The sequence below is a fragment of the Thamnophis sirtalis genome, unplaced genomic scaffold, assembly GCF_051295495.1.
Source record: "Thamnophis sirtalis isolate CommonGarterSnake01/CBP01778 unplaced genomic scaffold, rThaSir2_p1.2 scaffold_1, whole genome shotgun sequence".
NCBI classification, from domain to species: Eukaryota; Metazoa; Chordata; class Lepidosauria; order Squamata; family Natricidae; genus Thamnophis; species Thamnophis sirtalis.
Genome location: NW_028261381.1, coordinates 178,851,649 through 178,878,350, shown reverse-complemented (window position 1 = coordinate 178,878,350; position 26,702 = coordinate 178,851,649). Strand labels below are relative to the sequence as shown.

General features: G+C 42.0%; 1 protein-coding gene across 1 annotated transcript in view; it reads left to right on the top strand.

The window, feature by feature from the left end:
- Positions 1 to 2,996: 2,996 nt before the first annotated feature.
- LOC148049931 (vomeronasal type-2 receptor 26-like) overlaps positions 2,997 to 26,702 on the top strand; it is a 30,836-nt gene continuing 7,130 nt past the window's right edge. The window contains exons 1-5 of the mRNA XM_087705518.1: positions 2,997 to 3,099; positions 6,272 to 6,299; positions 18,727 to 19,018; positions 19,449 to 20,285; positions 21,386 to 21,583. Coding sequence (XP_087561644.1) covers positions 2,997 to 3,099; positions 6,272 to 6,299; positions 18,727 to 19,018; positions 19,449 to 20,285; positions 21,386 to 21,583 — 1,458 coding nt within the window. The remainder of the gene's footprint in view (positions 3,100 to 6,271; positions 6,300 to 18,726; positions 19,019 to 19,448; positions 20,286 to 21,385; positions 21,584 to 26,702) is intronic.

Genomic DNA, 26,702 nt, shown 5'->3' with positions numbered 1-26,702 from the left:
TGGTGTCTAATTTCATCATCCACCATGTTGGTATCTATAAGCCACTTATTCCATCCATGCATTGGTATCATTGTCCAGACTTACTTCCTGCCCATAAACACTTATAATATCCAAACAACTATGGAAGGCACCAAAGTCCATTTGTATGTAGATGTTCAGTTTCACATAAATCAAATACCCAACTTCACCTTGATTGTCAAGTGCATATGATCAGTGGAATAACAATAGGAGACACAAACTCATTTTTCTCTATCTGGTATATTGCTCAGTAAATAGGAAAATTGATTTTCCATGCAATTATCAGAAGAACAATAATTTCTAATGTATCCCCTATGGATTTTTACCCATAAAAATATTCTGAGATAAAACGTGCTTTAAATTATATACTCAGAGTTCCCCTGTTGGTGGCAGAACATGTCACCTTGCCTTGTGTTGCAAAGAACCAACATCAGGGTTGGGTGAGATTTAGCTAGCATTAGTTTCCTCTTTGGTCACAGACGATACATAGATGGGAAGAAGCACGGTTGGTATAAATTTGCCTTGGGAACATCCAGATGGCACAGACTATTTCTCTTCTGCTAAAGCTCTGCTGAGATCTCAAGGGCTCCCTGCAATTCAACTTCTGCACACACAAAAGACCCTTTTGATTTTTGGATCCAGAAGGAAAGGTGAGAAGAATGACTGGGCTGCCTCTCCTCCTGCTGCTGTTCTTCTGGCTCCTGCCTTCAACTTCTGCTAAGAGGATGCAAACTGGGTGTGTGTTGACATACACTTTACAGACTAAGAGAGACTTTTACAGACCTGGTGATTTCATTATTGGTGTGAATTTTCCCCTGGGAACTACACATCAATTCTACTTCAAATCCTTTAAAAAAGACCCATCTTTATTTCTGGAGAATATTTTGTAAGTTTCAACCTAAAGGGGAAACATCTAAATAATTATTTGATTTGTTCAAGGACTCTTTTTGGAAATATTTGTTCTAGTGATGCTTGCAATGCCCTAGCATAGTTCATTTCTTTGTGCTTTTCTCAGTAAAGAACCAAACTCATAAAATATGGTAGAATTCTCAATGTTTCCAGAGCTCTTAATCAGGAAGCTATAAACCAGCAAAAAACACCTTAGAAACTATGCTGGCCTAGTGAAGAAGTTGACTTACAATATTAATTTGGACAGAAACTCCTGATGCAAAACTCAAAGATGAGGTCAATCCATTTACAGTGTAGAGGAGTTGTAAAATATCCATCTGTTTTGGAATCAGGATTGCTCATCAATAAGGACCTTCAGGAAATATATGCTGTTGCCCCTTATTGTAGTCTTGTGCTCAACAATGGTTTCCAGACCTGAAGAGGCTGCTTCAAGAGGGAAACAAATTAATTACTGTAGTGTGGAAGAGAAGCAATTGGGAAGGATTACAGTCACTGAAGCAAAGTGAAGAAGGGAGGGATGATGGAGGGATATAAAATGATTTGTGATGAATAAACAGGATTTTCTCCTGTTCTCCTGGAGGCCATTATTCAAGAAAAAGCCTTAACAATGAAACAATCCCAATGGAATTTGGGACTTCCCGCTACAAAGGACATTCTAAAAAAGACATGACAAAGTTCACCAGCACACACAAGCTTTCCTTAACATTTCCGAACAATTTTCTCACTGTAGAATCGTACCCAAGAATTACCAGCAGTTCATAGCCTTGGTGTTTGCAGTCACAGAGGTCAACACGGATCTGTTTCTCCTCCCCAACATCACCCTTGGCTTCCACATCTATAGCAATACTCAGACTGAGATGGAGATTTCTTCAAATAGCCTCTCCCTGCTTTCCACTCAAGGCCGAGTGGTTCCAGGTTACAAATGTGACAGAAAGCACCCTCTGCTCTCTGTCATTGGAGATCTCAACCCCAGTTCCTCAAGGCAGATGGCCTCCATCTTCAGCATCTACAAGGTCCCACAGGTAAGAGGGCTCTTTGGATAGAGTAACAACAAAGCACACAAAAAGGTCAAAGGTGGAAAACAAAGATGTTGTGGGGGGGGGGGGACATAAATTTAGATTGCTTGTGTCAAGATCTCTTTTTATAGAAGCCAAAACTGATATATAATGAGGTAATTTTGAAATGTGGTACTTGCCAAGAGGAAATCTTTCCTAATCTATTCTTCATAAAAGTAGTGTAGTTGGTATATTCTCTGTATTAATTTGACATTCCCTTGGCTTTTTACACATGTTCAACACCAGGCAAAATACATAACTTGTTCTTCCTAATATGTCATCGTTCTTCCTAAGAAGGTCAGAAAATTAAGCTTGCCACTCAAAGTGAGCCAGCCAAATAGGTGGGGCAATAATCTACATGATAGTGACCCTTAAAATTTACTCTATCAAGAATCTCACTTTCTCCAGCTAGGCATTGGCTTTGAATTCACTCAGGGAGACAGAAGAGTTTATCCTTCCTTCTTCCGGATTAACCCCAATGAATTTCCTCAGTATGTGGGTTTAGTCCAGCTGCTCCTGTATTTCCAGTGGAACTGGGTTGGCCTGCTGGTTCCTGAAGATGACAGTGGAGAACATTTCATCTCATCTCTGACACCAATGCTCAAGGAGAAGGAGATCTGCCTGGCCTTCACTGATAAGTTGAAATCAAATTTTCTTGCTACTCCAATGTTGAAAATACTGCATATTTTGAAGATTTGGTCTAAAGCTGAAGTGATTATTCTGTTTGGAGACCCCAATAGTATTACAAATGTACAGATAGCAATGGGTGTTCAGGAACATTTGAGAAAGACATCATTCTGGAAAGTTTGGGTCTTAACTTCTCATTGGAAACTTAGTGTGCTGAGGAGTCATGACATCTTGAAAGTAGTAAAGCCCTTCCATGGGGCTCTGCATTTTAGGCACCACACTGGGGATGTCTCAGAATTCAGTCATTTCCTCCTGTCTTTAGACCCCCTGAAGCCACAAGGGGACATCTTTCTCCAGCTATGTTGGGAAAGGTTGTTTGGCTGCATGATGAACAATCCAGGCAGGATCCTTCCAAAGAGGGTAAAACCATGTACGGGAAAGGAGAATTTACAGAATCTACCTTCTTACATTTTTGAAACAAGCATGGAAGGTGAGAGTTACAACATCTACAATGCCATTTATGCTGTGGCACACGCATTACACACTATATATGGAGCTGGAGCAAAACCAGCCAGGATGAGGCTTGGAAAGAGGATCTCAAATATTCAGTCATGGCAGGTAATCTCGGTCTTTTTATTTGATCCACAGATCAGATTAATGGTAGGTAGTTGTCTAGGTAAAAACAATGCATTTCTTGTTTTACTTATTAAATATCTATATGTATCTAAGATAGCAATTATTGAAAACTGTCATTTGAATTAAGTGAGAGGTTTTTGTTGAAAAGGGACAGATGGAGGAAAAAGAGAATTAAACCCAACTGATTGCTCCTAAGAGCAAAGATCTTCCTAGAAGTCCCTGGAATGACATCAATGGTTGCCTGAGAGTATGCAGTTTCTTGAACGGCTTTGTTTGTTGGGTAAAGCTTCTGACAACCTCAGCATATGCAGAAGAGCCCAACATGGTCCTAATCTGAGTGCATTTGTGGAAGATGCTTCAGCAGCTCAGTTGAAGTCCTAGTCAGCATTGCAGAACCTCCTGGTTTTCTCTCAGTAGGTAGCCTGAATCCAATCTATTAAAAAAACACTCAATTCATATTAATGTTGGTTTAGGTTATTGTGGCTTAGAATTTTTTTGTGTGTCCACCCCATTTTTTTAGTATGCCATTCTCTTAATATGCCCTTTCTTGTACTGCTTGGTTAATTGTGTTAAGTCTTTTCAATCTCAGCATATGCAGAAGAATTCAATGTAGTCCTAAAGGGTTCCTGATCTGAAATTCATCAGACTTTTCAACACCAAAGGCTAAATTATTTCTCTCTAGATAGTGAAATGGCCCCCCACTTGATCAGATCTACTTCTTCATTCTGTTCTCATTGACCATCAGCTAGAGAAAGTCCGTGGAATTGTACAATGTTATGATAGAAAGTATTTACCACATAAAGAAGACCATTATAATTCAGGGTTGAAACGGGGGGGGGGGTCCTTGGTGCTCTTTGAGTTTGGTAGTTTTCTTGCAGACATTTCATGATCCAACTAGGTAGCATCATCAGTGCTAGAAGGGAATGATATCACTGAATGTTACCTAGTTTAGGTCATGAAATGTCTGCAAGAAAACAACCAGGCTCAGAGAACACCAAGGATCCCTCAGAAATTATTGAATCATTCCTAAAATGCATTTGTCATTTGCAAAACTAGGAGTCCAAATAAAATTAAAAATGTTATTTGCCAAGTATCTACTACACAATGTAATTTGGAAGATGGCATTACAATGTTTGTAAGTAGTTATCATTCTTGAAAGACTGGAATTGAAAAAGCCATGATACAAATATCCAACGATAAAGAGAATGTGGGAATGTGATTGAATATTTGATGTTATTTCTGATTGCTAAGATCTCCATCAAGGGAATTCATTTAGCTTCTAGGAAACAGACCAGACTTCTAGGTTGATGGCCATCACATTATGACAGAAATCAGGATGTGTCGACTGTGGTGTTCAACCAATTACTGTATTTTTTGGAGTATAAGACACACCTTTTTCCCTCAAAAAAGAGGCTGAAAAACTGGGTGCCTCTTAAACACCGAATACAGCAATGTTTGCCTCCAGAAACCCCGCTCCCTTCACCAAAATGGCCATGCTTAGCCTTATGGAGGCTTTCAGAGAGCTCCTGGGGGCTGGGGAGGGTTGAAATGAGCAAAGAAATTGGGTGTTTTTGCCCCCCAGCCCCCAGCAGCACTCTATAAGTCTCTATAAGGCTATGTATGCAATTTTTTTGACAAAAAATGGGACCATTTTTGTGAAAAATGGGCTGTTTTTGCTCATTTTTGCCCCCGCCAGGAGCACTCTGCAAGACCCCCCCCCCCAAGTCTATTCATGCCTTTTATTTGAAAAAAACCAGGCCGATTTTTGTGAAAAACGGGCTGTTTTGGGGAGGTTTGCAGAGTGCAAAAACTTTTTTTCCCTTTCGGAAAGCTCTTTAACTGATTGATAAGAATTACATTGATGAAGTGCTGTGCCAGCAGAAACACCCATTTATCTACTTTATTTCTCTCTCTCTCTCTATTTCTCTCTCTCTATCCCTCTACCTACTTACATTCACACACAGTCTCTCTCTCTACCTACCTACCTACCTACCTACCTACCTACCTACCTACCTACCTACCAACCAACCATATTTCTCTATCTCTCTCTATTTCTCTCTCTATATATCCTTTTATCTACCTACCTACCTATTTACCTACCCCCCACATACAGTCTCTCTCTCTCCACCTACCTACCTACCTATCTACCTGCCTGCCTGCCTGCCTACTGTATTTCTCTATTTCTCTCTATTTCTCTATCTCTATCTATTCTTTTATCTACCTATCTACCTACCTACCTAACTACTCTCTCTCTGTCACCCTCTCTATCTACTGTATTTCTCTCTCTCTTTCTCTCTCTCTATCCCTCTACCTACCAACCTACCTACTCTCTTTCTCTCTCCATTCCTCACTTCTCTCTATCTCTTTCTATTTCCATCTCTCTATCGCTCTACCTACCTACACACACACTCTCTCTCCCTCCCTCCCTGCTGTATATCTCTCTCTCTATTTCTCTCTATTTCTCTCTCTTTCTCTCCCTTTATCTACCTACCTACCTAACTACTCTTTCTTTCTCTCCCTACCTGCCTATTGTATTTCTCTCTTTCTCTCCCTGTCTATCCCTCTACCTACCTACTTTTTTTTAATTTGCCTCTTCAAAACCTTGGTGCGTCTTATACTCCAGTGCGTCTTATACTCCAACAAATACGGTAATCCGGTGTTTTTTTTTCTTTCAGATTCTTCCTCATCTGAGGAACATCCAGTTCAACAACAGTGCTGGAGAGGAAGTCTCCTTCTCAGAAAGTGGATTGGTGTCTGCTCGTTATGACCTTCTCAACTGGCTTTTCCTCCCCAATCAATCTTTTGTCCCCGTGACAGTTGGGCAAATGGATTCCATGGCTTCCCCAGGACAAGATTTCACCATTAACTCTGATGTGATCATCTGGGCCACAAAGGTGAGCTGGAAGGAAATGTTATAGATTCAGCAAAGGATTCATTCACTGTAGAGGATGCATAACATCTTTTTATCTGGGAAACAGATTCAGGAATTTCATGAAAAACCTGCTTTTGCATTTAACACATTTCAGATTTGACTTCTGAAAAGTCCAAGATGGGGTAAGATTGGGAGGAATTCCTGCTTGAAACCCAGGATGTCATTAAAGCAAGCAAGAATGATTTCCATGGACCGTTCCCATTCAGTTGGATCCTGACAATTCTTTCTTTTAGAAAAGCTCCATGTCACAAGGCTTCCTTTGCATTTTGAGGTCCCAGGTCCAATCTCCAGCATCCATTGGAGGGTCAGGATTGCATTGGCCTGACTCCCCCAGCAGCTTATCCTGGTTTCTGGTAAAAAATTTCTTTTGAAGAGGCTCTAAAGATGGAAAAAACAATGTACAAATTAATAAATGAAGAATATTCATTGCTGAGGCCACCTACTATATCTTCTTCTCTTTTTTAGAAAGTGCCCTTTGCCAGGTGTGGCAGGAAGAGGTGCCATGCAGGAGAGAGGAGAAGAGTTCCAGAGGGAGAGCAGGTTTGCTGCTACCAATGTGACCCTTGTCCAGAAGGGACCATTTCTAATGAGACAGGTAGACACCCTTTAAATGTAGATCTTCCAGGATCAAAGAAACCATTAACTGGAAAAAATGTTGATTGTTGGCATCAATTTTGGTAGTATTTATATGCTTCAATATAGTCATACCTTTCAGCAGACCATCTCAATTCATGAATCTAAACTGTACTACCCCACAGGTCACTTTTCTTGCTCCTCAGAAATTTAATATACGTTGCTGTCAGGGTTCCAAATAATACATTCATATCAAGCAAAACTCCAAGGCAGGTAGATTCCTCAAAGAATAGTGTCAGGCCTACAGCCATAATTTCTTCTGGATCCCAGGCCTGCCACACTTTCTATTTTTCTACCATGCATTTTCTATGGTGGGAAAATGGGAGAGGGCATTGCACAAAGTTAGATGATATGTAGCCATAACAACATTCTTTCTAGAAAGCCAAGGTCATCCTTTGTCTTTGCACCTCTGCACCTGACAGGAACTGGATGTGTGGAAGGTGACAGAATGGCAGTGGAAGATTCAACCATGTGATGGACTTGTGGGTGTAGTGGCAAGATATTGAACTTTCAACTGGGTGGGGAAAACTGGGATGCTTTCAGATTCAGGTTTTCCCAGATGTGCCAACATGGCTCTCTTAATAAATTGGAAATTTGAGCAACACTTTGCCTTGGACTCTGATTTACTTTTGGATGCTATTTGGAACCCTGACAAATAGCTTTGTTTCATATATCATATTGGCACAGATCTGGTGAAAACAGACTTTGAAGTTTCCCATGGTTTTCACCTAATTAAAAGTAAACGTTTGTCACTTTCTCAAAACAATCAGTCACATGGTCCAATCACAATGCTGTCTGGTTGCCTGGTAACATCATTCCACCTTCCTCTGACCATGTGTGAGAATGTCCTTTGTTCCCAAGAGAAAGTATTTTGTTTTGGCTACAAAATCGCAGCTATCTAAAATTCCCCCACCCTATCCCTCACCTCCAGTGTGGCAACACTGAAGCAGTCAAAAATGGCTCTGATTTTTATTAAGGACCTTCTTCTTCTATCAAAACACTCGATCTACCAGGAAATTTGGATTATGGATTTCCTTTCTAGCAGCTCTTTGAGGGTCAGATTAGGTAATCTTATCTCCTCAGCTCTTATTCTTTACATTAGTACACCACAGTGTTGCGTGTTGAGTCCTTTATATTCTTTATGCATATGACTGCATTCCCATTCATGCCAGTAATACTATTATTAAATTTGCAGATGATACCTCAGTGTTGGGACCCATCTCCGGGAGGAAGGGGGATGAATCTGCTTATTGAGATGAGGTGGACCAGTTGCTTTCGTAGTGTGGAGACAATAACTTGGTCCTTAACACCAATAAGACTAAGGAGTTTGTAGTGGACTACAGAAGGAATAGATCAGACATCCAGCCCTTGCTTATCAATGGAGACCGAGTGGAGCAAGTGGCCAGTTTTAAGTTTCTGGGTTTTATCATAAAAGAGGACCTAACCTGGGGTGTTCACATTGCAGCACTGGTCAAAAGGGCCCAGCAGAGATTATACTACCTGAGACTTCTCAGGAAACAACAACTAAATGAAAAACTGCTGGTGACCTTCTACCGCTGTGCCTTAAAGAGTATTTCAATGGTTGTGTATGGTTTGCCAATTGCATAGTGGCAGATAGGAAGCACCCAAAGTGGTATTCAGCTGGTTCGGACCTGTTCTATCTGATCTGGTAGCAGAAATCATAGGTGGGCCTGCCCACCCACCCCGGCTCTATGCCATCCTATTTAGGCACATTTTTGAGACCAGGTGCATGCGCGGAGGGTGCGTTCCAAGCAAAGCACATGCACAGAAGGCTGAGCATATGCACAGAGGTCACAAGCATGTGGTTTAGCAGTAGTAATGAAATGTGTAACCAACCACTAGACAGCACTCCAGGAGGTTAACATCATTGCCCTCTCAACCTCCTTTGAACAGCTTTATAGCTCCTGCTGCCTTAAGGAAGTTCAAAACATTCTTAAAGATCCGTCTCATCCTGGGCACCATTTTTTTGAACTATTACCATCTGGCAGATGGTACAGGATAATAGAAACAAGAACGAATAGACTGAAAAACAGCTTCTATCCCAGTGCAGTAACAATGTTGAATTCTACTATACAGTGCAATATTAATGCAATATCAGAGGTTTTCAATTCAATTGTATAAAATGTGAAGGGTGTGTGATTTTGTTTTATTTTTTAATGTATCATGTACACTGAAGATGGCATTCAATCTCATTGTATGAGATGCAATGACAATAAAGTAAACTAAACTAAATTCATAGACGTGTCAGAGACAGAGCAGATGTATCTACCTACAGTATGTCTTCTAACCCTTCCCTGCAAAATGGTTTGAATGGGTGAATTTGAAGTATAAAGCAGAGAACAGATCCATTTTTCTGGCTAACCCATTCCCAGCATTGTCAGTATAGATAGATGATTTGCCCTTGTTGATTCACTATAAAGTATACACTGAATCTTGATTTCAGACGCAGCTTGTTGTAGCCCCTGCCCCAGAAATCAATATCCCAACAAGGACAAGGACTACTGCATTGCCAAGAAGATCCACTTCCTTTCCTATCAAGACACCCTGGGATACACTTTAGCATCTCTTGCTCTTTTTCTCTCTGTGACCACCTCTGCAGTTCTGGTGATTTTCTGTAAGAATCACAACACACCAATGGTCAAGGCCAACAACAGAGATCTTACCTACGTCCTCCTGGTCTCCCTCCTGCTCTGCTTCCTCTGCTCCTTCCTCTTCATTGGTCGACCTGGGAAGCTCACCTGCCTCTTCCGACAAACTGCCTTTGCCGTTCTCTTTGCCCTTGCAGTTTCCTCTGTGTTAGCAAAAACTATCATGGTGGTTCTAGCCTTCATGGCCACTAAGCCAGGGAACAGGACAAGGAAACTCTTAGGAAAACCATTGACCAACTCCATTGTCATAGCCTGCCCCCTGCTCCAAGCAGTTATTTGTGTCACCTGGTTGGCAACTTCTCCTCCATTTCCCAAAAGGGACTTCCACTCCTTGGTAGGAGAGATCATCTTGGAATGTAATGAAGGCTCAGCTTCAATGTTTTACGCTGTCCTCGCTTACCTGGGTTTCCTGTCCCTCATCAGTTTCACAGTGGCATTTCTAGCTAGGAAATTGCCTGACAGCTTTAACGAAGCCAAGTTCATTACTTTTAGCATGCTGGTCTTTTGCAGTGTTTGGCTCACCTTCCTCCCAACCTACCTGAGCACCAAAGGGAAGTCCATGGTGGCTGTGGAGATCTTCTCCATCTTGGCCTCTGGGACTGGTCTCTTGGCTTGCATCTTTTTCCCCAAATGCTACATTATCCTATTTAAACCCAGTCTGAATTGTAGAGAGAATATAATGAGACATAAGAATCTCTGATGTATATGGGGATTTATGTTTAATTTTGACTTTCTTATTTTTGATTTTTAAAATAAATGAAATGAGAAATGATGCTTTTTCCTTAAATAATTGGAAATCAAGTGAGGTGCTAATCACAAACTTTCTAATAATCAGCAACAAAACACCCGTCCTTTTATTTTTTATTAATGCCATTTCTTTCCAGAGAGGCCCCATGATCAACTTGGAAATAAATGATAATAATGTAAATGTAATGTAAATTATTACTTTCTGACATGGCGGTTGTCCTTTTTAAAATCTGATTTGCTGTAAAAAATATATTGTATTGTGTTTACTATTAGTGTTTTTAAGAATGTCTGTTTCAACAGATTACTGAAATTACCTTTTTTCTAAAAAGGTATAGTGTTTATATGAACCACACTATTTTAATTTCTGTTAACTTAATTGAGAAAGCTAAATTTTTCATAGAATAGAATAGAGTAGAATAGAATAGAATAGAATAGAACAGAATTCTTTATTGGCCATGTTATTGGACACACAAGGAATTTGTCTTTGGTGCAAATGCTCTCAGTGTACAAAAAAGACAAGATACATTTATCAAGAATCATAAGGTACAGAATGATAGTCATAGGGTACACATAAGCAATCAGGAAACAATCAATATCAATATAAATTGTAAGGATAGCAAGAATGTAAATAAGATCATGTGAAGTATATGCTATATTATTGATATTTTCTGGCCCCTGCTTTTTATATATTATTTATTCTTTCCAACTATTATGAAGATGGATGGATGGATGGATGGATGGATGGATGGATGGATGGATAGATAGATAGATAGATAGATAGATAGATAGATAGATAGATAGATAGATAGATAGATAGATAGGCATGCAAATGAATTTAGGAATATAGAGGATTTTCTGTTGTGAGGAATCAAGTTGATGAAAAATAAACATGTTAGCAGGAGACTGTCATGGTGGGAGGGAGTTAAAGGGGGTCTCCCAAAATAATAGCTTTTTAAATATTTTTTATTTTTTAAATAAACACAAACACCTTAAAATCATCTTTCATTACAAATTGTAGAAACTGTGTCAATTGGTTATAAAGAACTTTCGTGCATCCCTTCCACAGTCATCACATATGATTCATATCAAGTTACATATTTTACATCAAATATATTTATATATATATTGCTATCATTGGACACAATGATGTGCTATCTCCACAGAGGAGAAGTTCAAAAACATTAAGTTTCTCCTCTCTTGCGCAATTTTTTAAATTGGTATGATGAGTGCATGGGATTGTATGTGATTGAATGAATGATCCCACTTTTACCATTTTGTTACCATTGTATTTTATATGTTTTAACTTCTATGTGGGGACTGCTTGGGTGAGTGAATGAGTATGTCTGATTCGGAGGACCTGCCGGGGAAAGTGGGGGCCATTGGGGTGGTTGGGGGGACTACGCCCACGGGAGAGGGTCGGAGCATTGCGGTCATAACAGGGAGAGGCAGATACGGCGGGGACTTTAGGGCTGGCCATTACCGGGGAAGGAGGGCTCGCTGTGTCATAGAGATCCCTCCTTCCGGCCCTAGGAGTCCCACTCCAAGGTCAGATGGCGCAAGTAATCAGGACCCTGGTCTCAGGCTGCTGTCGCTAAATGCCAGGTCTGTCGTTCATAAGGCCCCCCTCATCCGGGACTTGATAACTGATGAGGGCGCAGACCTGGCATGTATTACTGAAACATGGCTGGGCACGGAGGGAGGAGTCCCCCTCGTTGAGATGTGCCCAGCCGGATTTCAGGTGCTACATCAGCCGAGAGCCCAGGGAAGGGGTGGCGGTGTGGCTATTGTAGTCCGGGAGTCTTTAGTACCTCGTAGGATCCCTGCTCCGGAGCTTGTCGGGTGTGAGTCCCTGCTGGTGAAGCTGGACCTCAAGGGTCAAGTGGGTCTGCTGCTTACGTACCTGCCTCCCAACTGCGTTGCAGCAGCCCTCCCCTCGCTCCTCGAGTCAGTAGCCGAGCTAGCAGTTGAGTTCCCTAGACTTATAGTTCTGGGGGACTTCAACTTGCCTTCGCTCGGTGAACACTCTGATGGAGCGCAGGAGTTCATGGCTTCCATGACATCCATGGGCTTGACTCAAGTAATCCGAGGCCCAACTCACTCAGCGGGTCACACGCTCGACCTCATATTCCTCTCGGAGCAGTGGAGTTACGATCATGGTCTGAGGGGTAATGAGATCATACCCCTGTCGTGGTCAGACCACTACCTACTGAGGCTAGACTTCCGGAGGCCAAACCCCCACTGTAGGGAGGAGGGACCGACCAGCTGGTTCCGCCCCAAGCGACTGATGGATCCTGTTAGGTTCCAGACGGAGCTTGGGGTTATTCCTGATACCCTCGCCCACAGTTCGGCGGAGACTCTCGTCGCTGCCTGGCACTCGGCAGCTTCGGAGTCTCTAGACTGGATTGCGCCGCTACGGCCCCTCTGGGTCAGCGGCCCCCGGAGGCCTCCTTGGTTCACTGAGGAGCTCCGGGAGGTAAAGCGCCGGAGGAGACGCCTAGAGCACTCGTGGAGGTCCGATAGGTCCGAGTCGAAACGGGCACTTTTAACAGCATGCACCAAGGAGTATATTCGGACTTTAAGAACAGCAAAAAGAACATATATTGCCTCCTTGGTAGTGTCTGCCGAGTCCCGCCCAGCCGCCCTGTTTAGGATAACCCGCTCCCTCCTAAATAGGAGGGAGACGGGGGACTCCCTACAGGGTAAGGCTGAGGAGTATGTCCAGTTCTTGGCGGACAAAGTTGCCCGGTTTCGAGCGGACCTGGACTCCACCCCAGTAGATCCAGCCGAGACACAAGGAGAAGACTTGGCAAACCATCTCTGGGTTGAGTTTCAGGAAGTTGCCTCTGGGGATGTGGACAAGGCTATGCGAGCTGTGAGTGCCTCCACCTGCATACTGGACCCATGTCCCTCCTGGCTGGTTGCCAACAGCAGTGAGGTGACACGAGGCTGGATCCAGGCGGTTGTTACCGCCTCTCTTCGGGAGGGGTACTTCCCCACCGCGCTTAAGACAGCGGTGGTAAGACCCCTCCTGAAGAAACCGTCCTTGGATCCAGCTGTTCTTAATAACTATCGTCCAGTCTCCAACCTCCCCTTTGTAGGGAAGGTTGTTGAGAAGGTGGTGGCTCTCCAGCTTCAGCGTACCTTGGAGGAAGCTAACTATCTTGACCCCTTCCAGTCTGGCTTCAGACCCGGTTACAGCACAGAAACCGCTTTGGTCGCATTGACCGATGATCTCTGGAGAGCTAGGGATGGAGGCCATGCTTCCATCCTAGTTCTCCTGGACCTCTCAGCGGCTTTCGATACCATCGACCATGGTATCCTTCTGCGACGACTGCGGGAGATAGGGGTGGGCGGCACTGTTTTGCAGTGGTTCTCCTCCTATCTCTCGGACAGGTCGCAGTCGGTGTTGGTGGGGGGGCAGAGATCGTCCCTGAGGCCCCTAACTTATGGGGTGCCGCAGGGGTCGCTCCTATCCCCCCTACTATTTAACATTTACATGAAACCGCTGGGCGAGATCATCCGAAGGCACGGGATAAAATATCACCAATATGCGGACGATACACAGTTGTATCTGTCCGCCCCGTGCCAACTCAATGAAGCGGTGGACGTGATGAACCGGGGTCTCGAAGCCGTTAAAGACTGGATGAGAGCAAACAAGCTGATACTCAACCCAGACAAGACCGAGTGGCTGTTGTGTTTTCCTCCCAAAAAGTTGACCAACATACCATCATTCAGGCTGGGGGGACAAAACTTACACCCCTCAGAAAGGGCCCGCAACTTGGGAGTCCTTCTGGACCCACAGCTGACTTTTGACCACCATCTCTCAGCTGTGACCAGGGGGGCATTTGCCCAGGTTCACCTTGTGCGCCAGTTGCGGCCCTACCTGAATCGGGAGGCCCTCACAACAGTCACTCGAGCCCTTGTGATCTCCAGGCTGGAATACTGTAATGTGCTCTACATGGGGCTGCCCTTGAAGAGCATCCGGAGACTTCAGCTAGTCCAGAATGCGGCCGCGCGAGTGATCGTGGGCGCACCACGGTTCGCCCACATAACACCGATCCTCCGTGAGCTGCACTGGCTACCTGTCGATCTCCGGGTGCACTTCAAGGTTCTACTCACCACCTATAAAGCGCTCCATGGTAGTGGATCTGGCTATTTGAGAGACCGCCTTCTGCCAATTACCTCCCTGCGTCCCATCAGATCGCATAGAGTTGGCCTCCTCCGTTATCCATCCGCCAGTCAGTGCCGACTGGCGACTACTCGGAGGAGAGCCTTCTCTGTTGCGGCTCCGACACTATGGAACAATCTCCCCGTGGAGATTCGTACCCTCACCACCGTCCAGGCCTTCCGCACAGCCCTCAAGAACTGGCTAGCCCGTCAGGCCTGGGGATAAGTCTATTTTCGCCCCTCCCGAATGTTGAGTGAATGTTGAGTTTTATTGTTTAATTTACTTTTGTTCACATTTCTTTTTGTACTGTCCTACACTCCCTTTCCTTTTTGATTGTAAGCCGCCCTGAGTCCCCTCAGGGAAAAGGGCAGCCTATAAATGTCCAATAAATACAAAATACAAATACAAAAATCATCATCCTTCATCCTTCATATGACTATAGTTGCTTTAATGTCCCTTTATAACAAACATTCCAAAATTTAAAACAAAACCACATAATGGCATTCCCTTATCTATTTTTTTTAATAAATGTTTTTTAATTTTAATTTAAAACAGGTACAGCATCTTTCTTTACATCTGTAGAAAATGTATCAATCAATTACAGATAAGTTTTGGTGCATCTCCTCCACAGTCAACCAACATAACTCATATTAACTCAAGCATTATTATATATCCATTTTCATTTAACTGTAATTATTATTTAAAAATATTAATAAAAGTAATAATCTTGAACAATACCTGCCCACACCGGTGGGAAAAGAAAGGATCAAAAAAAAAAGGGCAAATAAAAAATTAAAATTAAAATAAAAAATAAAAATTAAAAATAATACAAAAAAAGACAAAAACGACAAGGGACAAGGCAGGAAAACAAAACAAAACACAGGTGTCTATTATGAAAAAAAAAGAAGTATATCAACTGGTTACAACATGCTTTGGTGCTTCTCTTCCATTAACTCATATTAATTCAAATATCTTAACTCAGATATTTACCATATCAACATCATTATACCTCCAGTTTTAATTACCTATGGTTATTTAAACATCCTTCATCCTTAGCTATGCTAAAGAATTAATCCATAACACATGCTGACAATTCATTTACTTATTTGTAAAATCCTCTATTATCATCAAATCCTCATGTCCTATTTTAGCTGGACATCCATAATATTTAATTATATCATATATCATAACATTTTCCCAGTATTGATTAACATTTGATTGTATGTATTTTATTTTATTTTTTTATAGTGATAATTATTGTAGTTAATACTCTTTATGTATAATCTAAAGATGTTTTCTCATATCCAATTGTTAGTTATCATATCAACTCCACGTTATATAGCCTTATCTATTTTCAATATCATCCAGCCACATTATATCTTTAGAACACATTCAAAATAAAATTTAATTATGTTTGATAACAAATTTTTAGACCTCTTTTCTTAATCACTATTTACAATTTATATACAATTTCCCTTTTATCATGTCAATACAAATTATTACATTATTATCATTCAGTCATTTATTTAACAATAGTTTGACTAAGTTTAACTTACTTTTCCCTCCTTTTCACCATTTAAAATTTATACCAAATTTCCTCTTATCAAGCCAATACATATGTATACATTGTTATCATTATCAATTATTTATTTAACTCTATCCAATATCACTACATTTTTAACATAATGCTTTAATTTTAACTAAATTTAACTAGTGTTTTATTATTAATTTTCATATCTCAACCTGTGTCTTTCCAGTAATAGTGTAGTCCTATTTCTTTTGTCATTTGTGGAATTAGTCTTCTGGTTATTTCCTTAATCAAATTTGTTTGGATTTCTCTTCACAACTTGTTGCTTGTTACATGTCTTGTAAAATCTTGAAACCCTCCATCAGCTTCTTTAATCAGCTTATCTTTGGTTATCAGTAGTGTTTTTAGCAAGGTATCTCTCCTTAAATCCATCAATTCTTCTCTTTTTTCTTCTTCTATACCTTGAAATCTGGAGTAAAGCACCTTTCCATCTATCTTCCATTTCCTTTATCCACTCTTCCATCTCCAACCACACTCAGTTCACTGCCAATATCCATGGTTATCTTGCCTCTTTGTTCATTTTTTCCCTTGGGATTTTGGGACTCTAGCGTCCACTTTTTCCATTTGCTGGATATCTTCCATTTTTCCATCAGGCTTTACCACATTACAATTTATATTTTCAATATTTTCCCATATCTTCTCAATTCTCTCTGTTGTTTCTTATAATTTTTGAATTTCAAACATAATCTGTTGTAATGTTATGGTTTCTTTTTGTTGTTGTGCCATCCTTCCAATTAGTAAACACTGTCACTCTGGTTTAAAAACAAATCTTTGTTTTCACTTCTTTCCAGCTACCAACAAGCATCCAAAGAGCACCTATGTAAACAACCCATGCTCTTCTCCTTATTTCTTCTATAAACAAGCTGAAGCCTTTGAAGTGCAAGGTCAAAACGATCAAAGGGAAAAAAGAAAAAGCAAGGTTTCCAGGTCTCAACCTTCAACCTCCAAGTGGCAGTGTAACTTCTTTTCCCTCTAAGATTATTACCCTCTTTATATTCTTTTTATATCTTCTTTATGTTTCAGGTTTAGAAGAAACAAAATTCTTAAATGACACAAAATAAAAAGAAAAAATCCAAACCAACCAGTATTGTAGAAATAAAGGAAAAGATTTAATCCATAGGTTAAAAAAAAGAAACAGAAGAAGAAAATCCGATACTTCCACTTTAAAAAGTAAAAAATATTTACAAAATTTCCATCCATAGAAAAAAATAAAATAAAAAAAGATAACACACTGTCCAATAATGCTTAATTTCACCGCTTATTTCCTTTTCGTTACCAGTTTAATTTAACTTGACTAAGTTTAACTGCTGTATGAAGAGCAGCTATTATTACTCAGTAACTAGGACAAATGCTTTTCCATGCAATTATCAAACAGTAATTTCTAATGCATCCCCTATGGATTTCTACACAAAAAAAATTTCCAAGATAAAAGCTGCTTTAAATTAGATACTTGGAGTTCTCCTGGTGGGTGCAGGGCATGTCACCTTGCCTTGTCTTGCAAAGAGCCAACTCCTGGGTTTGCTGAGACTTATCTGGCCTTCAATTCCGCTTTGGTCATAAACCAAACACAGGTAAGAGGAAGCAGGGTTGCACATAAATTGGCTTGGGGCCATCCAGGTAGCACATATTATGTCTCTTGTGCTAAAGCTCTGTTGAGGTTTCAAGGACTCCCTGCAATTCAACTTCTGCAAAAAAAAAAAAAATAGCAACTCATAACCTCTTGATTTTGGATCCAGGAGGAAATGTGAGAAGAATGACTGGGCTGCCTCTCCTGCTGCTGCTCTTCTGGCTCCTGCCTCCAACTATTGCTAAGAGGATGCAACCTGGGTGTGTGTTGAAAAACACTTTACAAAAGAGAAGAGACTTTTACAGGCCTGGTGATTTCATTATTGGTGGGAATTTTCCCCTGGGAACTATCCATAAATTCAACATCCAGTCCTTCAAAAAAAAACCGTATCTACTTCTGGATAATATTTTGTAAGTTTCAGCCAAAGGGGAAAGATGTAAGTAATTATTTGGTTTGCTTTGTTTTCAGGGACTATTTTCAGAAATACTTGTTCTAGTGATGTTTGCAATGCCCTGGCATAGTTCAGATCATTGTACTTTTCTCAATAAAGAACCGAACTCATGAAATATGCTAGAATTCTCCATCTTTCCAGGACTTTTGAACAGGAAGCAAATAAACCACTAAAAAGGGGAGGAATGACAATACCTTAGAAACTGTGCTAGCCTAGTGAATAAGTTGACTTACAATATTAATTTGGACAGAAAATCCTGATGCAAAACTCAAAGATGAAATCAATGCATTGACACTGTGGAGAAGTTTGAAGAAGTGCCTCTGTTTCAGAATCAGGATTGCTCATGAATAATGGTCTTCAGTAAATCAGATCTCTGACCTGCACTGAAGTCTTGTACTCAGCAACGGTTGCCAGATCAGAAGAAGCTGCTGAAAGAGATGACCAAATTGATTAGGGTGGAAGAGGAGCAATTGGACTATACCCACTGGAGCAAAGTGAGGAGGAGAGGGACAATAGAGAGGTATAAAATGATCTGTGATATGGATGCGCAGGATTTTCTCTTTTCTGACAAGGCCGTTAATCAGGAAACAGCCTTAACAATAAAACTAACCCAATGGAATTTGTGGTTTTCTGCTACAAGCAACATTGTGGGGAGGGGAGCAGGATAAACTCCATCAACACACACAAGCTTTCCTTAAAATTTCCCCAATGATTTCCTTACTGTAGAGTGGCACCCAAGAACTACCAGCAGTTCATAGCCTTGGTGTTTGCAGTCAGAGAGGTCAACAAGGATCTGATTCTCCTCCCCAACATCACCCTTGGCTTCCACATCTATAGCAATGCTCAGACTGAGATGGAGATTTCCATAATCAGCCTCTCCCTGCTCTCCACCCGAGGCCAAATGGTTCCAGGTTACAAATGTGACAATCAGGACCCTCCGCTCTCTGTCATTGGAGATCTCAACCCCAGATCCTCAAGGCAGATGGCTTCCATCTTCGGCATCTTCAAGGTCCCACAGGTAAGGGCACTTTATTGGATATAGTGTTGGATAGACAAACAACAAAGCAGAGAAGCCAAAGGTGGAAAACAAAGGTGTTTTTTTGGGACATATGTTTATATTTTGTGCTTGTCAAGATATGGTTTTATAGAATTCAGGAGTAATAGATAATTAGATAAATCTGAAATGATATACTTTCAAAAATAAAATTCCTTCCAAGCATATTTTTAATAAAAGTCTAACCATCCTTTTAGTGCAGTATGGTTCCCTTGGCTTCTGAGATGTTATCTCCAGAGAAAATAGATAACCTCTTCTTCCTAATATGTAATCCTTCTTTCCAAGAAGGCAAAAAAAGTAAGTTTTGCATTCAAAGTGAGCCAGCCAAACAGGTGCGACAGTAATCCACATAATGGTGACACCTAAAATTTACCAAAAATCTCACTTTCTCCAGCTAGGCGTTGGCTTTGAATTCACTCAGGGAGACAGAATAGTTTATCCTTCCTTCATCTGGATTAATCCCAAGGAATTTCCTCAGTATGAGGGTTTAATCCAGCTACTCCTGTATTTCCACTGGAACTGGGTTGGGCTTCTGGCCCCTGACAGTAACATTGGAGAACATTTCCTCTCATCTCTGATGCCAATGCTGAAGGAGAAGGAGATCTGCCTGGCCTTCACTGAAATGATGAAATTGGATTTTCTTCATACTTCAATGTTGAAATTACTTCATAGTGTGGATACATGGTCTAAAGCTGAAGTGATTATTCTGTTTGGAGACCCCAATATTATTATAAATGTACAGGCAGCAATGAGTGTCTATGAACATTTGAGAAAGACATCATTCTGGAAAGTTTGGGTCTTAACTTCCCATTGGAAACCTAGTGTGCAAACGAATCAAGATATAATGAAAGTAGTAAAGCCCTTCCATGGGGCTCTGCATTTTAGGCACCACACTGGGGACATCTCAGAATTCAGTCATTTCCTCCTGTCTTTAGACCCCCTGAAGCCACAAGGGGACGTCTTTCTCCTGCTGTGTTGGGAAATGTTGTTTGGCTGCATGATGGACAAACCAGGCAGGATCCTTCCAAAGAGGGTAAAACCATGTACGGGAAAGGAGAATTTACAGAATCTACCTTCTTACATTTTTGAAACAAGCATGGAAGGTGAAAGTTACAACATCTACAATGCCATTTATGCTGTAGCCCAAGCATTACAGGCAATAAATGGATCCAGAGGGCAAGCAGCCATGAGAAGGATTGAAAAGAGAAATTCAAATGTTCAGTCATGGCAGGTAATCTCTGTGACTCTTTGTCTAGTCCACAGATCCTTAGAAAGAAAGCTTCCCATATGCATTTCTTGAATAACTGATTAAATATCTGTATGGTATGAATGTATCTAAGAAGAGATTAAAATAGCATTTGTCTTTCAACATCAAAGGCTGCATTATTCTTCTCTGGACAATGAAGTGACAAACCAGGGCAGGATAAACTTTCCACGTGGCCCCTCTTGGTCAGATCTACTTCTTCAATCTTCATTCTCTTTGACCATCAGCTAGAGAAAGTCAGTGGAATTGTACAATGTTGTGATAGAAAGTATTTACTAATAAAGGAGCTATTATACCTCAAGTTTGAAATGAAGGGTCTTTAGTGCTCTTTGAGGTTTTGTTTTTTTTCCAGATATTTCATGACCCAACTAGGTAGCATTATCAGTGCTAGAAGGGAGTGATATCACTATCAGTGTTACCTAGTTTAGGTTATGAAATGTCTGCAAGGAAAAAAAACACACTCAGAGAGCACCAAGCAATTAGGACAAATAATTAATCATTCTTAAAATGCATTTGCCATTAAAAAATGTAGCTTGCCAAGTGTCACAACGGAAAACTACACAATATAATTTGGAATATAGATTAAAATGTTTGTATGTAGCTATCATTCTTATACGACTGGAATTGAAGAAGCCACGATACACATGCCCAATGATAAAGAGAAGGTATTATCATTTTGGGGATGGAATTGAATATTTGATGTTACTTCTGATTGCTTAAATCTCCACAAAGAGAACTCATTTCAACTAATGAAGGAGAGAAGCAACATGGAACTAAGGAGAAACTTCCTAACAGTGAGGAAAATTATGCAATGGAACATCTTGTCTCAAGAGGTTGTAGGTGCTTCATCACTGGAATATTTTAAGAAGAGACTGGACAGCCACCTGACTGAAATGGTATAGGGTCTCCTGCTTTAGCAGCAGGTTTAGACTAAAAGACCCCAAGATCCCTTTCAGTTCTATTCTGATTGATTTAGCTTCTCAAATATACAGACCCATCTCCTAGGCTGATGGCCATCACATTATGATAGAAACCAGAATTCAGCCAATGTGTCTTTTTTCTTTCAGATTCTTCCCTATCTGAGGAATGTCAAGTTCAACAACAGTGCTGGAGAGGAAATCTCCTTCTCAGAAAGTGGATTGGTTTCTTCTGGTTATGATCTTCTCAACTGGCTTTTCCTCCCCAATCAATCTTTTGTCCCCATAAAAGTTGGGCAAATGGATTCCACGGCTTCCGCAGGACGAGATTTCACCATTAACTCCGATGTGAGCTGGAAGGAAGAATGGTAAATTCAGCAAAGGATTCATTCACTTCAGGGGATGCATAGCACCGTTTTTACTGGGAAACAGTTTAATTCAGGGATTTGATGAAAAACCTGGTTTTGCATTTAACACATTTCAGATTTGACTTCTGAAATGTCCAAGATGGGGTAAGATGGGAAGACCTCCTGCTTGAAACCCAGGATGCCATTAAAGCAAGCAAGAATGATTTCCATGGACAGTTTCCATTCAGTTGGATCCTCACAATTCTTTCTTTCAGAAAAGCTCCATGTCGCTTTGCTTTTTAGGTTTAGGTTTATTAGATTTATATGCCACCCTTCTCACAAGGACTCAGGGTGGCATACAACATTAAAAGAAACACATAATACAAAAGTTAAAAAAAATTAAATAGAATATCCCAAACCCAATTAAAATTGACAATGACAGTTTTTTTTTTTAAAAAAAATCGAATTAAAATTAACAGTGATCAATAATTTATTTTGTTTTGTTCAGGCCAGGCTGGCTTGCTGGAAAAGCCAAATTTTTAGGGTGCGTCGGAAGGACCGGAGGTTGGGGATTATATGAAGCTCCGGGGGGCAGCTCATTCCAAAGGGAAGGCGCTCCCACAGAGAAGGCTCTCCCCCTGGGGGTCACTAGCTGACACTGTCTGGCCGACGGTACCCTGAGGAGGCCAACTCTGTGGGATCGCACTGGACGGTGGGAAGCTACCGGTGGCAGTAGGTGGTCTCGCAGGTACCCTGGGCCTAAACCATGGAGGGCTTTAAAGGTCATAATTAGTACCTTGAATTGCACCCGGAAGACAACCAGCAACCAGTGCAGGCCACCTAAATGGGGTGTAACATGGGAGCACCTAGGTCCCCCATGATAACCTGCACAGCCGCATTCTGGAGCAGTTGAAGCTTCCGGGTGCTCTTAAAGGGCAGCCCCATGTAGAGAGCGTTACAGTAGTCCAGGCGAGAAAGGACAAGGGCATGAGTGACTGTGCACAGAGCATCTCAATCCAGGAAGGGGCGCAACTGACATACCAGGCGAACCTGGTAAAAGGCCCCCCTGGTCATGGCCATCAGGTGTTCTTCTAAACTAAGCAGCGTATCCAGGAGGACGCCCAGATTGCGGGCCCTCTCTGAGGGGGCTAAAATTTCTCCCCCTATCATCAAAGATGGAACAAGATGCACAAATTGGGATGACGGAAACCACAGCCACTCCATCTTGGAGGGATTGAGCTTGAGCCTGTTCCTCCCCATCCAGATCCACCCAGCCTCCAGGCATCGGGACATCACGTCGAGGGCATCATTTGGGTGGTTTGGGGTAGAGATGAAAAGTTGGGTATCATCAGCATATTGATGATACTGTACCCCAAAACCACGGATGATCTCACCAAGTGGTTTCATATATATGTTGAACAGGAGGGGTAAGAGAACTGACCCCTGGGGCACCCCACAAGTGACGCGCCTTGGGGTCGATCCCTGCCCTCCAGTCAACACAAACTGTGACCGATCTGACAGGTAGGAGGAGAACCACTGTAAAATGGTGCCCCCCACTCCCAACCCCTTGAGTCATCACAGTAGGATACCATGGTCGATGGTATCAAAAGCTGCTGAGAGGTCTAATAGGACCAGAACAGAGGAGCAGCCCCTGTCCCATGCCCGCCAGAGATCATCGACCAATGCGACCAATGCCGTCTCCATGATGTATCCGGGCCTGAAACCCGACTGAAACAGATCCAGGTAGACAGGCTCATCCAGGGACTGGGGAAGCTGACGTGCTACCGCATTCTCAACAACCTTGGCTACAAAGCGAAGGTTGGAGACCGGACGATAGTTGGCTAAAGAAGCTGGGTCCAGGGAAGGCTTCTTAAGGAGGGGCCTCACCACCGCCTCCTTCAAGGCAGTGGGAAAGAATCCCTCTCTCAACAAAGTGTTGGTAATCTCCTGGAGCCAGCCTCGTGTCACCTCCCAGGAAGCCGAGACTAACCAAGAGGGACACAGGTCCAGCACACAAGTGGAAGCACTGAGTCTCCCCATAATCCTGTCCATGCCCTCAGGGGTCACAGGATCAAACTCATCCCAGATGGTCTCCACAAGATTCATCCCCGTCCCCGCTCAGAGTCCAAGCCTGTCCGATCTGAGCGATTTTATCCTGCAGATACTGAACAAATTCTTCAGCCCTACCCTGCAAGGGGTCTTTCCCAGTTCCTTGGTTAAGTAAGGTGCGGGTCACCCTAAACAGGGCAGCTGAGCAGTTATCTGCGGATGCTATAAGAGCAGAAAAATGTTGCCGTTTTGCCGCTTTTATCACCACTAAGTAGGATTTAATATGAATTCTTACTACTGTTCGATCAGATTCTGACCGGCTGGCCCTTCAACCACTCTCTAGGTGTCTTTTCTGGCATTTCATCTCTCGGAGCTCCTCGGTAAACCAGGGAGCTACCCGGGATCGACACCGGGTCAGAAGCCACAAAGGCACAACACAATCCAAAGCCCCAGTGGCTGTCCTATCCCGGGCTTCGGTCGAGTTGTGAGCAAGGGATTCAGAAAAAGTCCCAAGCTCCATCAGGAACCTTTCAGGGTTCATTAGGCACCTGGGGTGGAACCATCTAGTCAGTTCCACCTCCCTGTGGTGAGGGTTAGCAGTATGGAAGTCAAGCCTGATGAGGAAATGATCCGACCATGACAAGGGTTGGATAGAAATATCCCTTAAATCTAGATCATTCATCCACTGCCCAGAAACAAAAATCAGGTCGAGCGTGTGTCCCCCATTATGGGTAGGGTCTTGAATTAATGGAGTTAGGTCCATAGCCATCATGGAAGCCATGAACTCTCGAGCTGACTCAGCTGTCTCACCAATGGAAGGCAGATTGATCATAAGCCTGGGGAAATCAACCGCCAATCCAGCTAACACATTCAGCAGCTCTGGCAGGGCCGATGAAACGTAGCAGGGAGACAGGTACATAACAAAAAGGCCCACCTGAACTCCAAGGCCCCATTTCACAAAAAGGGACTCATACCCGCCTATCTGAGGCACAGTGACCTCCTGAGGTCTGAGACTTTCCCTCATAATCACCACCACCACCCCACCCCTGCCCTGGGCTCTCGGCTGGTGAAATGCCCGGAAGCCTGGTGGGCATAATTCAGTAAGGGTAACACCCCCCTCATGGCCCAACCAGGTCTCCGTAATGCATGCCAGGTCCGCTCTACCATCTTGTGTGAGGTCGTAAATGAGGGGAGCCTTATGTACCACAGACCTGGCGTTAAGTGACACCAGCCTGAGACCAGGGTCCTGTAATCCCGAGCACCCAGGGGTGTGAGAAGGGTGATGAGGGTCAGAACGTGTGATTGCTCTTAAACAGCAGACCCGCGTCCCCCAAACATAATTTGGCCCTCGGCCCCCACCATATCTGCCTCTCCCACAAACAGTAGAGATGGTGAACCCCCCATTGGAATGGCTTAATGTCTCCTCCGGAATCCCAACCCTTCCCAGCACTCCTGACCCGCACCCATTAGTTAGCTCTGGACTGTGCCCTGGCAGACTCCCCCCAAAGTCTGTCTGAGCAATCCGTATCAACCCACCCTGCCCTCCCCTTAAAATCTGATTTAAAAAACCCTGTAAAAAACCCCTAAGAAGTTTTTTCTTCATATTTTGTTCTTTTTGTCTTTTTTGCTCTTTTTTTTTGTGTGCTTTTTTTTCCTTTTTTTTATTTTTTTTTATTTTTGATTTTTTCTTTTCCCACTGGTGTGGGTATGTATTGTTTAAGAATATTATTATTATTATTAATATCTTTAAATAGTAATCACAGTCCAATGAAAATGGATATATGATGATGGTGATATGTATGAATATCTGAGTTAAAATGCTTGAGTTATGTTTGTTGACTGTGGAGAAGATGTACCAAAGTTTATTTGTGCCTGTTTCAAATTAAAAATTAATTTTTTTTTTAATTAAAAAAAAATCTGATTTAAAAAACCCTGTAAAAAACCCCTAAGAAGTCTTTTCTTCGTATTTTGAGGTCCCATAATCTCCACATCCATTCATGGGCCAGGATTGCCACTGGCCTGAATCTCCCCTGAAGCCTATCACTCTGGTAGACCCTGGTAAACCATTTCTTTTGAAGACATTCTAAAGATGAAAACAGAAATGTAGAAATAGATAAATGAAGCACATTCTATGCTTGGGCCACCTACTATATTTCTATTCTCTTTTTTAGAAGGCGCCCTTTGCCAGATGTAGCATGAAGAGGTGCCAGGCAGGAGAGAGGAGAAGACTTCCAGAAGGCGAGCAGGTTTGCTGCTACCAATGTGACTCTTGTCCGGAAGGGACCATTTCTAATCAGACAGGTCAGGCATTCAAATGTTGACCTTCCAGCCATTCAGTGGGAAAAAGTGATTAATTTTATTATCATTTGTGTTAGAGTTTACCTGCTTCAATATATTCATATTTTTCAGCAAATCCTCTTATTCATGAATCTAAGCTATTATCTCTACAGGCCACATTTCTTGTTCTTAGAAATTTAATACAGGTTAGTTTGAGGGCACAATTCAAGAAGGTCCCAACTAGACTCTCTACTCCTACTTTTACATCCCATCAGAAAAACCAGCTCTCAATCTTTTTGTGAAAGAATGTGATGTAAGATTCCAGCTTTAATTTCTATTGAGGACGAAGGATAGTTCTTCTTTCATAACTATCAATCTCCCAGGATATTCAAAGGCTTGTTGGAGAAACAATAGATCCATCTATCCATGTTTGCTAATCCTTCCCTGCAAAAAAAATTGAATGACTTGATTTGAAGCAGAGAGTAGAGATAGTGAGCCAGAGAACAGATCCGTTTTTCTGGTTAACATATTCCCAGCATTGTCAATATGGATGGAATGATTTGCCTTTGTTACTTCACCATTAAATTCACAACGAGTCTTGATTTCAGATGCTGCTCATTGTGACCCCTGCCCAGAAGACCAATATCCCAACAAGGACAAGGACCAATGCATTGTCAAGAAGATACACTTCCTTACCTATCAGGACACCCTGGGATATACTTTGGCTTCTCTAGCTCTTTTTCTCTGTGTGACCACATCTTCAATCCTGGTGATTTTTCTTAAACATCACGATA